At 52.9% G+C, this 14902-nt stretch overlaps 5 protein-coding genes across 5 annotated transcripts; 3 read left to right on the forward strand and 2 right to left on the reverse strand.

Annotated features, from left to right (window-relative positions):
• Window positions 1-106: 106 nt before the first annotated feature.
• Window positions 107-1789, forward strand: EURHEDRAFT_337560 (putative integral membrane protein (Pth11)). The gene is made up of 4 exons (XM_040778390.1): window positions 107-486; window positions 548-615; window positions 667-1149; window positions 1216-1789. The coding sequence occupies exons 1-4, from the start codon at window positions 270-272 to the stop codon at window positions 1741-1743; spliced, it is 1296 nt and encodes a 431-aa protein (XP_040640452.1). The 5' UTR covers window positions 107-269; the 3' UTR covers window positions 1744-1789.
• A 45-nt stretch (window positions 1790-1834) lies between these two features.
• On the reverse strand, window positions 1835-3276 carry mcsA (putative citrate synthase Cit1; the record flags this gene model as incomplete). Its single annotated transcript, XM_040784007.1, has 2 exons — window positions 1835-3175; window positions 3229-3276. 2 exons carry the CDS (start codon window positions 3274-3276, stop codon window positions 1835-1837), a joined length of 1389 nt encoding a protein of 462 aa, XP_040640453.1.
• Window positions 3277-4124: 848 nt separating this feature from the next.
• On the forward strand, window positions 4125-7941 carry EURHEDRAFT_410545 (putative mRNA-nucleus export ATPase (Elf1)). Its single transcript, XM_040781385.1, has 2 exons — window positions 4125-6953; window positions 7003-7941. The coding sequence occupies exons 1-2, from the start codon at window positions 4336-4338 to the stop codon at window positions 7730-7732; spliced, it is 3348 nt and encodes a 1115-aa protein (XP_040640454.1). The 5' UTR covers window positions 4125-4335; the 3' UTR covers window positions 7733-7941.
• A 95-nt stretch (window positions 7942-8036) lies between these two features.
• Window positions 8037-11960, forward strand: EURHEDRAFT_529618 (beta-glucosidase). The gene is made up of 3 exons (XM_040787115.1): window positions 8037-9049; window positions 9101-9272; window positions 9326-11960. The coding sequence occupies exons 1-3, from the start codon at window positions 8357-8359 to the stop codon at window positions 11779-11781; spliced, it is 3321 nt and encodes a 1106-aa protein (XP_040640455.1). The 5' UTR covers window positions 8037-8356; the 3' UTR covers window positions 11782-11960.
• A 1022-nt stretch (window positions 11961-12982) lies between these two features.
• Window positions 12983-13994, reverse strand: EURHEDRAFT_410547 (putative IgE-binding protein). Its single transcript, XM_040781386.1, has one exon. The coding sequence runs from the start codon at window positions 13642-13644 to the stop codon at window positions 13045-13047; it is 600 nt and encodes a 199-aa protein (XP_040640456.1). The 5' UTR covers window positions 13645-13994; the 3' UTR covers window positions 12983-13044.
• Window positions 13995-14902: the final 908 nt, after the last annotated feature.

Consider the following 14902-nt stretch of genomic DNA (forward strand, 5'->3'; position numbering starts at 1 on the left):
ATGATCTTCTGCTTATGACTAGTGCAGTCAAGTGCGAGCTGAGTCTTTTCAATCCTCTCGTGTTGTGGATCAAATCAATGATGCTATGACTTCTTTTTGGTTCAGATTTGATTTTGAATAAGAATACGTGCACGTCGCATCGGATAGAGTCAGTCTTTGGCTCATTCGCAATGTACTAGTCATTCCTTACACACCTGTCCTTCCTTTCCTTTCCTTTCCCTTTTCCTATTGCTCTGTCCTCTATTTCTCCTTTGTACGAATACAATGATATGACCATGTGGGTGTACAACCAATTCACCCCCGACCCTCACAGCCATACCGCCACTGTCGTCACCATAAACATCCTCTTTCCGGCTCTCGCCCTCATCGCCATCGCTTTCCGGTTTTATGTTCGCCTGCACTTAAGAAGGACGCCGTGGCTTGATGATTATGCTGCGCTCTCGAGTGCTGTGTTGGGAGCTGCTTATGGGGCGATTGCTGTTGCTCGTAAGTCCATGTCCAAACTGATTAGATTGATATGCAGAAAGAGGACTAATGGGATGAATAGAAACAAGATGGGGCCTCGGTTTAAACGCATCATTCTTCCCCGTTGAAAATATTGTTCCGTTCGGAAAGGTCTGCCCTCTCTGGCCCAGAGTATATACGCGCAGTCTGCTAACAGAACAGATCCAATATGCCGGCGGCCCTGTCTACACAATGGCCCTCCTCGGCTTCAAAGTCTCCCTCCTAACCTCCTACCTCCGTATCGGCGGCTTCGTCAACGCATACAAATACACCATCCTCGTCGCCATCGCTGCCTGCACTATCAACCAACTCATCTTCACCTTCCTGCTGCTCTTCGCATGCAACCCGATCGCGAAACAATGGGACGCTGCACTTCCGGGTCACTGTATAAATACAGTCCCTAGTTATTACGGGCTAGCGGGCACAAGTCTCGGCTTCGATATACTGATTATTGCGCTGCCGTTGCCGGTTCTGGGGAACTTGCAGTTACGGCGGAAACAAAAGATCGCATTGATGGGGGTTTTTGCGCTCGGTTTCTTCGTCACAATCATCCAGATTATTCGCATTTTTACGGTCAAGAATCTCAAGACGTATACGGATAGCAGGCCGATTGTTATTTGGTCGGTTATTGAGATTTCGCTTGGTGTATGTCCTTACCCTGCCCTATATGGCATGTCTTCGGCATGAATGCTAATCTGGATGCTGGGGCAGGTGATTTCAACTTGCATCCCAACCTATGCCCCCCTCTTCCGCGCCTTCACCTCCCTCAACTCCTACTACAACCGCTACGGCTATGGGAACAACGGCAACACCTACGCCCTCGCCACACGAAACATGACAAACCGCACCTCGCGCCGGCACACAAAAGCACACACAAACACGCATAGTATCTCTACCAGTCGATTGGACACTGATCTTGAGATTTTAGATGATGGCACCACGATAGGCAAAGGCGGTGGTTTTGAAACGACGATTATGTCTGTGAATACGCCGATGAGTTCGACATTTCCTGGGAGTTCTGTTGGGGGGACGAGTGTGGGGAGGGCGAGGGATTCGGACTCAGAAGAGTTGATTAAGAGGAGTGCGGCGCAGGTGCAGGGGCTGGCTGTTCCAGAGGCGGCGGTACATCATCATGAGGAACCGCCGGGGACGGGGGTGAGTATGGGTGCGAGTGCGGAAGAGGATCCGTTGCAGATCCATACGTTTACCGAGTTTAAGATTGAGAGGCATCAGGTTTGATGCTGTTGTACTGTCTTTGTATATATTAATATATTATGAATGATGTTCATTAACTGCATAATCATAGTTTTTAAGTGTACATGAGGTGCACTTATTTCTTAAGGCCGAGCAAGTTGATGCTCTTTGGCCGCTCGATGGGCAGACCCAATGCCCGGTCCCAGATCAATTGCACGAGTGGTCCCAAGGCGCGACTCACACCGAAGGTGACAGTGTAGTACAGTGGCTGCTGGAAGCCATAGTGATGGAAGAGCACGCCAGATGCAGCGTCAACGTTAGGGTGGGGGTTCTTGGTCTTGCCGTGCTCTGTGAGGACCTGCGGTGCGATCTCGGAGTTTTTCTTGACGAGCTGGAAGACGGGGTTGGCTAGCACATCCGGTCGAGTGTCGGCAAAGTCCATGAGGGCTTGGAAGCGCGGGTCGGGCTTGCGGAGGACGCCGTGGCCGTAGCCGGGGACTACACGGCCGGACTTGAGCGTCGACCAGAGGTAGTTGCTCACGTCTTCGTCGGTGAATTTGGTGCCAATCTTCTCCTGCATTGCCAGGATCCAGCGCAGCACTTCCTGAGCGGCGAGTCCATGTAGAGGTCCGGCGAGACCCAGCAGGCCGGCACTGTAGCTGAGATATGGGTCACTGAGGGCGCTGCCAACCAGGTGTGTGGCATGTGCCGACACGTTACCGCCCTCGTGGTCACCGTGCAGAGCCAGGTACAGACGGAGCAGGTCATGGAAGTCGGAGTTTTCCTTGCCGCCCTTGCCCAGGAGTTCAGCAAAGTTGTGCGACCAGTCCTGAGTGCCATCCAGGGCTTGTCTGCCCACGGTGTCGACTTCATTGGGACGGAACACGAGAGCTGCAACACGAGGGATCTTGGCCAGCAGCGAGATGCTGTCGTCAAAGGTCGGCTCCCAGTATTCAGCCTTGTTGAGACCCTGCTCATATGCCTTGGCGAACTTGGACTCCGTGTTCAGCGCAGCCACAGCAATCGACAACTGGGTCATCGGGTGCATCTCCTTGGGGAACGACCGAATCAAATCCAGAATGTGTTCGGGAAGATGCGACTTGTCGGCCAATTCACGCGAAAAGGCGCGCACCTGGCCCGTCGACGGGACCTGCCCAGTCAACAGAAGCCAGAACATAGCCTCGGGAAGCATCTCAGTGCCAGTGGTACCCTTGGGCAGCTCCTTCTGACAATCCTTGATCGTCCGGCCGTGGAACCGAATTCCCTCATCGGGGTCCAGCACGGAACCTTCCCAGAGCATTCCCTTGAGACCACGCATGCCACCAATCACATTTCCAATCTTGACCTCACCGATGACTTCCTCGCTTTGGTCTTTGACTTGTTTGAGGAGTTCGCGTTTGGCGGGGATGACATCTTTCAGGGCGGACTTGAGGTCTGGTTCGGCCGTGGCATAGCGGCGGAGGAACTGACGGGGGGCCTATACTTGTTAGTCTGACTTGTAGCAGCGGCAATTGAAGGAATGAGGCTTACAGTAGCCAGCTTGGTAGCATGGCGGGAGGTTCTCATAGAAAAGGCCATTTCGGGTGGGCTATCCGAGGAATGCGGGGGCGGAAGCGGGGACTAGCTAGTACGGGGAGTGACAACAGAGGATAGAGAATAGAAGGTAGAGACAGAGACAATTGAGAATAAATAAGGGGAATATACCCGTGGTAAAGCTCAACCGAGGAAGGAGAAAAGGAAGTACTCGGATACGTACACAGTAGAGATGCACGTTGTCAGGTGAGGGGAAGTCAGGTGACAGTCAACCGAGGCAAGCCGCGGAACGGATATAGTGCCCTTGTGCTATGTACGGAGTGGTGAGTATCGATGGAGTATAGGAAGGATAGTACTCTATGAATGGCAATTGAATAAAGTAAGAATAGTTTGCTATATACCAAGACAATTGACGGAGCTACGGAGCTACATAGTTACTTATACATACACTCAGTTGAGGGCAGCGAACTGACATGAAGCTCTCTATAATGAACTCGTTCCTGCATAGTCCCTGTCGGTGCGGAGTGCTTGTACTCCGAATTACTTACGCACAATTGTACCGGCCGTCCGTGTCTATTGAATAGTTAAGAGTAACCGAGTGCCTTGTGATGCCTTATGGTGCCTTCTCCCAAAGGCATCAAACTTCTTTTGCCTGAGGCAAATGCTGCCTTATCCCCCAGGAATGCAATATCTTATCAGCCACAAGACGGAGACGCACCGCCACTCCCCATGGGCAGTTACCGGTTCATGATTGGCCGCCACTTTGATTATCAATACTCGCCTCAGGCAGAAATTTACAGGCGGTGAACACTATCTGCCAATGACTGCCTGCTTACATTCGGCAAAAAAATCGTGCCCAAGGCGGAAAGCGTAAAAAAAAGAAGATTCAAGTTTTCGCTGTCTTTCTTCACCTCAACTTCTCATCTTGTCTTTTTGTGTTGAAGACTATCGTGGAGGGCCCGTATACAATCTCCGCTCTATTTTCTTAATACTGTTGTTTGTTTCTTCAGTTATCTCCATCGGGTCCTGCTTATCACGTCCGGGACAGTCCCCACCACGCCTCATTGAAGGCTTCCTCGCTATACACACACCGACATATACAGAATGCCTCATCCTGAATCCCCAGAAATGCCTGTCGCCGTGTCGAAAACCTCCTCCGGAGTGCCTCCCACACAAGAGGAGGTCTCTTCTCTCCTCAACACCATCTTCAACGCAGAAGGCTCTCAGCAGGCCCTCGATGGCTCGTATGCCTTGACCAACCTTCTCATTCAGAGCGTCGGCTGCCGTGGTCTGTTCCAATATAACATCCTCTCCGAAGTCAAGAAAGCCGCTGCCGATAAGAAGAATGGCGCTCGTCGTGAGAGTGCCATGCTTATCCTGGGTGCTCTCTTTGAGCGTTTCCCTCGGGAACACCCTCTGAGTGAGTACGTTTTGCTCCTCGAGGATGGCGGTGTGCTGTACCTCGCTTTTGAAGCCCTGTCCGACAAGGGCGCCGTTGTTCGCGACGCTGCTCAATATGCCATTGACGCCCTTTTCGACAACCTGAAGCCCGAATCTCTGGTCAACGCTTTGCTCCCCGCCATCTCTGCCTACCTCAGCAAGGGTACCGGTAAGTGGCAGGGTTTCGTCGGTGCTTTCGCTCTCATCGAGAAGATGGCTATCAAGTCGCAGATGGGTGCTGGTTCTGGAGAGGAGGAGCGCCAGAAGGATCTCCTGCGTGAAGCCATGGGCAAGACCCTCAAGGAACTCATTCCTCTGGTCGAGTCGGGTATGCACGATCTCAAGGGTGAAGTCGCCAAGAGGGCCACCAAGGCTATGAACGAGCTCACCACCCTTTTGTCCAACGATGATGTCCTCCCTCGGATACCCTTGTTGATGAACACCATGCAACAGCCCTCAGAACAGACCCTGCAAAAGGCCATCCACGCTCTGTCGCAAACCACCTTTGTTGCCGTCGTCACTTCGCCCGTGCTCGCCCTCCTGACTCCCTTGCTGGAGCGTTCGTTGAACACCCCGACCACCCCTCAAGAGACCCTCCGTCAAACTGTCGTCGTCGTCGAGAACTTGACCAAACTGGTTCACGACCCCTCGGAAGCCCGTACCTTCCTGCCCAAGCTGCAGCCCGGTGTTCAGCGCGTCAAGGAGCGTGCCTCCCTGCCTGAAGTCCGTGAGCTTGCCACCAGCGCTTTGTCCGTCATGGAGAAGGCTATGGGTGACAGCAACCTGGCTGCCGGTTCCGTTGCCAAGGTCACTCCGGATGAGGTCCTTGCTGTTCTGGACGCCAAGATCCAAGCACAGGGTGGTTTGGCTGATCCTCAGGATGCCACTCTCCTCCAACTGGGCAAGACCTACATTGCTGAAATGGTCCGTGAAGACGTCAACTGCCGCATGCACGACCGCATCCCTCTCTGCACCGCGCCGTACCTCCGCGGCCTGCTCAAGGACGACAAGCACGACGCCGTTGCTGCCGAAATCGAGGCCCACTTCGTCGAGGATGATCACCGCAAGTTTGGTAAGCCCGTCGAGGACGACCCCAACGAGGTGGTTATCGTCAACGCCAACTTCTCTCTTGCCTACGGTGGTATGCTGCTCTTGAACCACACCAACCTTCGTCTGGTCAAGGGTCACCGCTACGGTCTGGTCGGTCGCAACGGTGCCGGGAAATCCACCCTCATGCGCAGTATCGCCAACGAGAAACTGGAAGGCTTCCCGACCCAGGACCAGGTCCGCACCTGCTTCGTCGAGCACAATCAGGGCGAAGATGCCGACTTGAGCATCCTCGAATACGTCTCCAAGGACCCCCTGATTGCTGAAACCGGTAGAGAGCACATCTCCAGTGTCCTGCTCGAGTTCGGTTTCACCGACGGACCCGAGGGTCGCCAGTCGCAGGGCGTTGGATCCTTGTCTGGTGGATGGAAGATGAAGCTGGCTCTGGCCCGTGCCATGCTAAAGAAAGCGGACGTGCTCTTGCTGGACGAACCGACTAACCACTTGGATGTTGCCAACGTCAAATGGCTGCAGGAGTACCTGAAGAAGAACACTGAGATCACCAGTTTGATCGTCAGTCACGACTCTGGTTTCTTGGACGAGGTCTGCACCGACATCTACCACTACGAGCAGAAGAAGCTCGTCAACTACCGCGGAAACTTGGCCGACTTTGTCAGGGTCAAGCCCGAGGGCAAGAGTTACTATACCCTGTCCGCCTCCACCGTGCAGTTCAAGTTCCCCCCTCCGGGTATCTTGGCTGGTATCAAGTCCAACACTCGTGCCATCATGCGTATGACCAACTGCAGCTACACGTACCCCGGTGCGAACAAGCCGTCGCTGAGCGATGCGTCTCTTCAGCTCACGCTGTCTTCCCGTTTGGCCATCATTGGTGGCAACGGTGCCGGAAAGTCGACCTTCATCAAGATGTTGACTGGTGAGACGATTCCTCAGACCGGCAAGGTCGAGAAGCACCCCAATCTCCGTATCGGTTACATCAAGCAGCACGCTCTGGAGCACGTTGAGCTGCACTTGGAGAAGACTCCCAGTCAGTATCTGCAGTGGCGTTACGCCAACGGAGACGACCGTGAAGTTTTCCTGAAGCAGACCCGTATCCTCACCGACGAGGACAAGGCGCAGATGGAGAAGCCGGTTGATTTGGGTGATGGCCGTGGTCCTCGCCGCATTGAAGCCTTGATGGGTCGTCAGAAATGGAAGAAGTCCTTCCAGTACGAAGTGTAAGTTCTTTCCCGCCCCTGGAAAGTAAGCAGTAACTAAAAATGATAGGAAATGGGTTGGCCTGCTTCCCAAACACAACACTATGATCTCTCGTGAGACTTTGACCAACCTTGGTTTCTTCAAGATGGTCCAGGAGTTTGATGACCACGAGTCGTCGCGTGAGGGTCTGGGTTACCGTGTTCTCGAGCCCCCCGTCATCTCCAAGCACTTTGAGGACATTGGTTTGGACCCTGAGATCGCCAACCACAACCAGATCTCTGGTCTGTCTGGTGGACAGAAGGTCAAGGTTGTCCTGGCTGGTGCCATGTGGAACAACCCTCACTTGCTGGTTCTTGATGAACCTACTAACTTCTTGGACCGTGACTCGCTTGGTGGATTGGCTGTTGCCATCCGTGACTTCAAGGGTGGTGTGGTTATGATTTCTCACAACGAAGAGTTCGTCGGAGCCCTCTGCCCCGAGCAGCTCCACGTGGCCGACGGCAAGATTGTCAAGCGTACCAACAACGCCGTCTCGGCGGACCGCTTCGAAGACAGCGCCGCCAGCTCTCCTCAGCCCGGCAGCACGGCCGTCAACTCGACCGCCACCAGCGTGAACGCTTCGGCCGCCAACTCGGGTGCTGAGGACCAGGGCGAATTGAAGTTCAAGGCGAAGAAGAAGAAGAAGCTCACTCGTGCGCAACTCAAGGAGCGCGATACTCGCCGCAGGCTACGTCACCTCGAGTGGTTGCAGAGTCCTAAGGGTACCCCACACCCTCCGGACACGGATGATGAGGCGTAAGCATGTCTATGTCTTGTTATTAAAAGCGTTGTTATTGTTCATTATGAGTATAATGACTGGTTATGTTTTCTTTTCTTTTCTTTGGCATTTTTTTCATTTGTTTGATTGGTTCATTGGATAGACTGGGTTGGTTGGTTTTGCTGGCATATAGATGACATTCCTGTGTATATGGTATATAGACTATGCTACATATTAGATGTGACCCTGTTCCTTCTATACAAAATACCCTGTACCGCACTCTGCTCTACGGTCACGGGACTCGTAACTATACTCCAATTTCCAACCTCACCTCTCCTCACCACCACTCTACACTCTACACACTCACTTCCTCACCACACTTTCCTCGCACACTCACTTACCTACACCCTCTTAACTACAGTCATTCTCTAATCAGCATCCACGACTTTCCTCTTTCGTTCATTTCAAACTCACACGCGTCCCGTCGATCGCGGCCCAGAGATTGTTCTCCCTGATTGGCCCACCATCATTTCCCTCCGTTTTTTCGTCCCTGAAGACACTTGGCTCCTGTCACTTCCTTTATTACCGTCTCAAATAAACTATCTTAGTCGCTACTCCGTACCCTGTACAAAAAACAATAAATCAATGCCCTCTCCGGTTTGATCCATGCCTTCCACCCCCGCCACGGCTTCCGCCCGCTCGGGGACCTTCCGCAACAGAACAAGAACCTCCAGCAAAAGCAATTCGATGCAAAACTATATGCCTATCCACGAAGTAATTCCCGAGGAGGAAGGGGATGCGTCCTCGAGTCGATTTCCTCCGCCGCCGCCATATCGCGATGACGATGGAGTGGATGACACGGCGAGTTTACTAGCGGAATCGGAGTCGGATGACGGCTATCATGACAACGGGATAAAGCTGCGGAGGCGCAGTGTGTCAGGGCCCAAGTCCGAATCGAAAGCGAAAGCGAAAGCGCCCGCGCCGTCCCATGCCGCTGCGTATGTCCCCGTCGTGCGCAATTCCGGCGATATCGAGAGTTATCTGGATAGTATCACCGAGGCGGAGCAGGAGCTGTTATCACCGTCGCGATATGACTACGAGGATGGCGATGGATATGACTATGAGATGGGCATTGCAGATTCGGATTCTGATGGCGATGGGTACGGGACTGATATGAAGCGGAGGAAGGCGATGCGGAAGATGAGTATGGTTGATGGGGGGCGGCCGAGGGGTTGGAAGACGTTTTGGTATTCGAAGACTTGGTGTCGGGCGCTGGTCGTCGTTGGGGTTTGTCTCGTATTGTTGATTGTAGGGTTTGTGACCTTTGCGAGGTATAGGAAGGTTCCGCCGCCGTATTATGTGAGTTTACCTTTCTGGCCTTGATGGGTGTCGTTAACGAGGTTTCTCTAGCCTATCGTCCCCGCCGATCACTGGTATCCTACGCCTCGAGGTGGAACAGTCAAGACCTGGGAGGATAGTTATAACAAGGCGCAGGATTTGGTGGGAAATATGACTTTGATTGAGAAGGTCAATATTACAACTGGGACGGGGTGGCAGATGGGTCTTTGCGTTGGCAATACTGGTATGTTGCTTGTCTCTATTAAGCGACCTACGACTGACGATTTACTTGTACAGGCACCGCCGAAGAAGCCGGATTCCCTTCCCTCTGCCTACAAGACGGTCCCATGGGCCTACGATACGCAGACCACGTTAGCGCTTTCCCTCCTGGCCTCACAACCGGTGCTACCTGGAATCGAACCCTTATCCGCAACCGAGGAATCGCATTGGGCCTGGAAGCTCGTCGCAAGGGCGTCAACGTGTTAATAGGACCATCAATGGGCCCGATGGGTATGATGCCCGCTGGTGGTCGCAATTGGGAAGGTTTCGGATCAGACCCCGTGCTGCAGGGTGTGGCTGCTGCAGAGACCATTCGCGGGATTCAGAGTAACGGCGTTATGGCTACAGCGAAACACTACGTGATGAATGAACAGGAACACTTCCGTCAACCGTTCGAATGGGGTATTTCGACGGCGCTATCTTCGAATATCGACGATCGCGCGTTGCACGAGGTTTTCGTGTGGCCGTTCGCTGAGAGTATCCGTGCGGATGTCGCTAGTGTTATGTGTGCATACCAGATGGTGAACAACAGCCACGCCTGCGAAAACAGCAAGTTGCTCAACGGCGTTCTCAAGGATGAATTGGGCTTCCAAGGTTTCGTCCAATCGGACTGGCTCGCGCAGCGCTCTGGCGTCAACAGTGCCATCAGCGGCTTGGACATGAGCATGCCCGGAGATGGCCTGCACTGGGCTAACGGTAAAGCGCTCTGGGGCAGCGAACTCACCCGTGCGGTCCTCAACACCTCCATTCCTGTTGAGCGGTTGAACGACATGGTGACCCGCATTGTCGCTGCTTGGTATCATTTCGAACAGGATCAATGGGAACGCTCACCGCCGGACGGTGAGGGCGGCCCCAACTTCTCCTCCTGGACTGATGATGAGGTTAGCTATTTGCACTGGGGAAGTAATGACGATGCTTATCGGGTTGTGAACCGCTATATTGACGCTGGTGAAGGCCATGGCCAGGTGGCGCGTGATGTCGCTGCTGAAGGAACCGTGCTGGTGAAGAACGAAGAGGAGACGCTGCCACTGTCGCGCACGCCGGATGGTCCGTACAGAGTTGGAATCTTTGGTGATGATGCCGGACCGGCTGAGGGACCCAATGCTTGTCCCGATCGCGGCTGCAATCAGGGAACGCTGGGGTCTGGCTGGGGCAGTGGCACTGTTGAGTTCCCGTACTTGGTGACTCCGTTGGAGGCGTTGGAAGCTGCATGGCAGGACTCGGAGAATGTCGAGACGACTGCGTATCTGCGCAATGGGGTTATGCCGGAGGACGCCGCGGACAAGGATCTGTGTCTAGTGTTTGCCAATGCGGATAGCGGCGAGGGATACATTTCTGCCGGTGGCATCCACGGCGATCGGAATGATCTCTACCTGCAGAAGGGCGGAGACTCGTTGATCAAGACTGTCGCGTCGCATTGTGGTGATGGTGCAGGTCAGACTGTCGTCGTGATACACTCTGTTGGACCGGTTGTTGTTGAGCCGTGGATTGATCTGCCTGGCGTGCATGCCGTGTTGTTTGCCAACCTGCCTGGTGAGGAGAGTGGAAACGCGCTGGCTGATGTCCTGTTTGGCGATGTGGATGCTAGCGGTCGCTTGCCGTACACAGTAGGCAAGAGTCTCGAGGACTATGGCGCAGGAGCGCAGGTTCTATACGAGCCAAACGCGCCAGTCCCGCAGGTCAACTTTACAGACGGATTGTACATTGACTACCGCTACTTCGATAAGCACAACATCACCCCGCGTTACGAGTTCGGCTTCGGTCTGTCGTACTCAACATTCACAATCTCGAACGCACACGTCAGCTCACTCCAACGGAAGTCTCGCTTCCCAGCCGCGCGCCCAGAAAACGAAATCGAACCCCCCAACTACGACACAGACCTCCCAGACAGCGCATCCGCAATATTTCCCGCAGACTTCTCAAAGGTGTGGAAATACATCTACCCCTATCTCGACACCCTCGACGGCACCGAACCAGCTAACTACACCTACCCCAAGGGCTACAACCTCTCCGACCCTTCTCCCCCCTCTGCTGCCGGCGGCGGCCTAGGCGGAAATCCCTCACTGTACGACGAAATGGTCAAAATACAAGTTCAGGTTGCCAATACCGGCCGCCGCAGGGGTCAGGAAGTCGTTCAGGTTTACGTCTCTTTTCCATCCGGCGTTGTCGAAGAAGTTCCGCAACCCGCTCCGATCACAACCCTGCCCACACCAACAGAAACACCAGCAGATTCTAGCACACCCACTCCGCCTCCAACATTCAAGGAAGTCGAATTCCCAGACCGCGTGCTCCGCAACTTCACGAAGGTCGAACTCGACCCCGGTCAGCGCGAGACGGTGGAGATGACGCTTAGTCGTAAAGATTTGAGTTACTGGAGTGTTAGGTGGCAGAATTGGATCATGCCGGAGGAGGGAAGGTTTGGGATTTGGGTGGGGAGGAGTTCGAGGGATTTGGAGTTGATGGGAGAGTATTAATAAGGATGAAGGATGTGTACGTGTATGTGGATGGAATGGGATGGGATGGGACTGTATATAAATTATGGGATATGTATTAATAAAATATATATGGATTGTTTATCACACTTGCTTTGTGTGTACAGGGTCGAGTTCCGTGATAGGGTATTGGATTCAGGAGCAAAACCCCGGCCCGAATGCATGCTCTTACACATCTCACTCTTCGGTGAACCCATCATTATCATATTAAGTCACTGAAGTCTTCTTCTATCACGGAAACATTGCATATTGTCGAGTCATCCATGCGGCTTTTCACGCAATCCTTTTAGGTGTATGTGAGCCCGCCGGAAAGTTCCACAAGGGCTCACTAGTACTCTGCATACTATTGACCATTACTTATTGTGGCGTAGCCAATGTAGCAGCCAAGAATGAGTATTCGGACAGTTTGGGATTCGGTGTCGCTACTGCATGAGAAGCGAATTAAAGAGTCACATCATCGGACATTTACTGTGCGAAGTATCCATAACCTTTCACAAAACATAGCGAATGATGCATGCTCCATACAAAGCACCCATCCCCTGCTTCTAAACCTAGTCCATCACCAGCATAATCTACATCTAGCATCCCCACAACACCTCCTCCCTCCCTCCAATCCCCAAATCAAACCCTCAAAACCTTCGCCCAAAACTCTACACTCTTTTAACCCATCCGGCAAACCTCATCCGACAACGCTACTCAAATTCAAGTCAGTGGACTGAGGTCTAGTGAGTGACCATACTCGACCGGTCCGTTAAAATACGCACGGAACCCTCGTTACCGCTTGGTGACACGAAATGTCTGGCGTGTGATATCCCGGAGGACGTTGGGTAGGGCAGCAGCGCGGAGTCAAGGTGTTTTCCGGGCGTAAGGCAATAGGAAGAAAAGTGGAGATATGGAATGCGTTGATTCCAAGGCTAAGTACTTGGATTGAGTAGGATGGACCCGCCTCACGAGTTTGCATAGAAGCTTCGATAACCACAAGATCACGATCGGTCGTGCCATGGAACGACCTTTATTTGGTTTGGAACATCGATCAGATGCGTTGCAATGGACACCAACATACACGACTACTGAGCTTGCGCTCCAATTTATTCTGGAAAAATATTATATGCGACCATAAACATTAACTGTGATATTTACTCATAACGCTTTTATATAGACAGAAATATAGACACAAATATCAACATGCACTTATCACCCTATCTTTCCTCCTTTCCAGCGTAATCGCACCACTGCATTATGTGCTTAGACGTACTCCCAAGCAGCGGTGGCGTTCTGCCGAGCCTGCACGGCCATAGCAGAGAAACCAAGACACTCGCTAACGTCACCCTGAGGAACGGTAGCGTTCTGCAGCGAAGCAAACACCTGCCACTTGTTGTCGTCGGCAGGGCAAGCCATGAAGCCAGAGGCACCCTGGCCCTTGTAAGCCCAGTGGCCGAAGCCAGTGGGGGTGCTGGCGGGAGTGCGCTCGAAGGGACCGGTGGAGGCACCCTCACCCATGTAGCCGGAGTGGGGGGTGGTGAAGCGCAGGGCACCGTTGGAGTCAACGTAGACGGCCTGGCCGCCGGGAACGGAGACGTCAAGGGCAGCGCCGGTGCCGACGAAAGCGGTCACATCGCCCTTGGGGCAGGGGGCGACCTTGGAGACGGTCTCGGGGCAGTAGGTCGACGCCTCGCCGCCGAGGTAGAAGTAGCTGCCGTCGGCGTTCAAGGGGAGGAGGTGGATGGGGGAGGCAGAGCGAGCGGACATGACGGAGAAGGCACCGTTGGAGCGCTTGGCCTGGCCGCTGCTGGTGGGCAGGGCGAAGGCCATGGGGAGGACGGAGAGGATGGTAGCGAGCTTCATTGTGATGGTTGTTTGGTTTAACGAGAGTTGGTATTAGAGTAGTAGTGATTGACTGATTGATTGATTGAGTGATGATGAGTCCAATTGACCGGGAGATCAAGAGGTTTATATAGCTTCGAGGGATATACCTGGGAGATAACCTGTCTCCTTCCGGACATCAACATAGGGTCTGCATGTCTCAAAATGATGTCTTTCTGTCGGCCCGGATCGACCACGTGTGGAGGCAAATTTCCCGATTGGGGTATTTCTCCGCAGGGTGCATTCAGGGCTATTTTTATCTAGCGTTGCATCGTGTTTGTACCGGCTATTATTATCGAGGCTAGCCTCATCATATCAGCTACTCTCTGTTGCTGTCAAGCACATATTGTACGGCTATTCTGTGCACAAGTACAAGAATACAGAGTATCAGACTCGGTACATCCTCGGCATCGGCACGCCGTTATCAACTGATGCCGATCTATTTCTGGCTTTCCCGATATGGAAAACACCGCCACGACTGCACTGCCCTGCAGAATTTTCTAGTGCACTATCAACATTTAGCACTATGTCCGGGGTATTGACCATGTCTCACTACAATCTTCCAGGGTTCGCATCGCCTCGGCGCTCCTCACAGCGTTCCGGCACGGAGTAACCGTCTCTATTAATATTCAAGACATGATGTCATGGTATATAAACTTTGCAGATACGGAGTACGATGAGATGGAACCGAGCTTGTTTTTCTGTGTGATGCTATGATTGCTATGTTGGGCAGCTAAATAACAGCCGAAATGCCACGGGCATGTTTTAGTTGGGAGGCCAAAGCCCTGCCTCCGGAAGTTCGACGAGAGCTAGTGGATTATGCTCCATATGCTACCAGGCCTCAATCGGAATGATTGTTGAACTTGGCCAAGGCCTGGGAATTGCCGGAACATGTCAGAGGCTTCTATTCGAGTGTCCTGCCTAAGGAGCTTTCATAACGATATGCAAACCTCAGTGAACAGGGTGCAAGAGACTGGATAATCAGTGTTGATTTCGAATCGTAAGGATCGATTATCAGGCTAGCTCGGATTCCTAATTATTGAAATAGCCCGAGCATAGACGCCAATAGTATGGAGAAGATACCGTGCATAACCATTGATGCGTAAATATATCTCATACCGCCAGCTCTCCGAGACATTACCATGAGCCCGATGACCCAAACGAAATTTGCATCCTAGATCACAGACATGCAGATGTCGATTCCCATCTTGTTCGTGTGCATGACGAGATCAGCTGCACC

This window comes from Aspergillus ruber, assembly GCF_000600275.1.
Source record: "Aspergillus ruber CBS 135680 unplaced genomic scaffold scaffold00007, whole genome shotgun sequence".
Taxonomy (NCBI): domain Eukaryota; kingdom Fungi; phylum Ascomycota; class Eurotiomycetes; order Eurotiales; family Aspergillaceae; genus Aspergillus; species Aspergillus ruber.

What these genes read in the sequence shown, in the direction of transcription:
- EURHEDRAFT_337560 (XM_040778390.1), top strand. Translation starts at nt 270, where the DNA reads ATGACCATGTGGGTGTACAACCAATTCACCCCCGACCCTCACAGCCAT. An exon ending in TGGGGCGATTGCTGTTGCTC is followed by an intron (nt 487 to 547) that starts GTAAGTCCATGT and finishes TGGGATGAATAG; the next exon opens with AAACAAGATGGGGCCTCGGT. An exon ending in ATATTGTTCCGTTCGGAAAG is followed by an intron (nt 616 to 666) that starts GTCTGCCCTCTC and finishes CTAACAGAACAG; the next exon opens with ATCCAATATGCCGGCGGCCC.
- EURHEDRAFT_410545 (XM_040781385.1), top strand. Translation starts at nt 4,336, where the DNA reads ATGCCTCATCCTGAATCCCCAGAAATGCCTGTCGCCGTGTCGAAAACC. An exon ending in AAGTCCTTCCAGTACGAAGT is followed by an intron (nt 6,954 to 7,002) that starts GTAAGTTCTTTC and finishes TAAAAATGATAG; the next exon opens with GAAATGGGTTGGCCTGCTTC.
- EURHEDRAFT_529618 (XM_040787115.1), top strand. Translation starts at nt 8,357, where the DNA reads ATGCCTTCCACCCCCGCCACGGCTTCCGCCCGCTCGGGGACCTTCCGC. An exon ending in AGGTTCCGCCGCCGTATTAT is followed by an intron (nt 9,050 to 9,100) that starts GTGAGTTTACCT and finishes AGGTTTCTCTAG; the next exon opens with CCTATCGTCCCCGCCGATCA. An exon ending in TCTTTGCGTTGGCAATACTG is followed by an intron (nt 9,273 to 9,325) that starts GTATGTTGCTTG and finishes TTACTTGTACAG; the next exon opens with GCACCGCCGAAGAAGCCGGA.
- EURHEDRAFT_410547 (XM_040781386.1), bottom strand. Translation starts at nt 13,644, where the DNA reads ATGAAGCTCGCTACCATCCTCTCCGTCCTCCCCATGGCCTTCGCCCTG.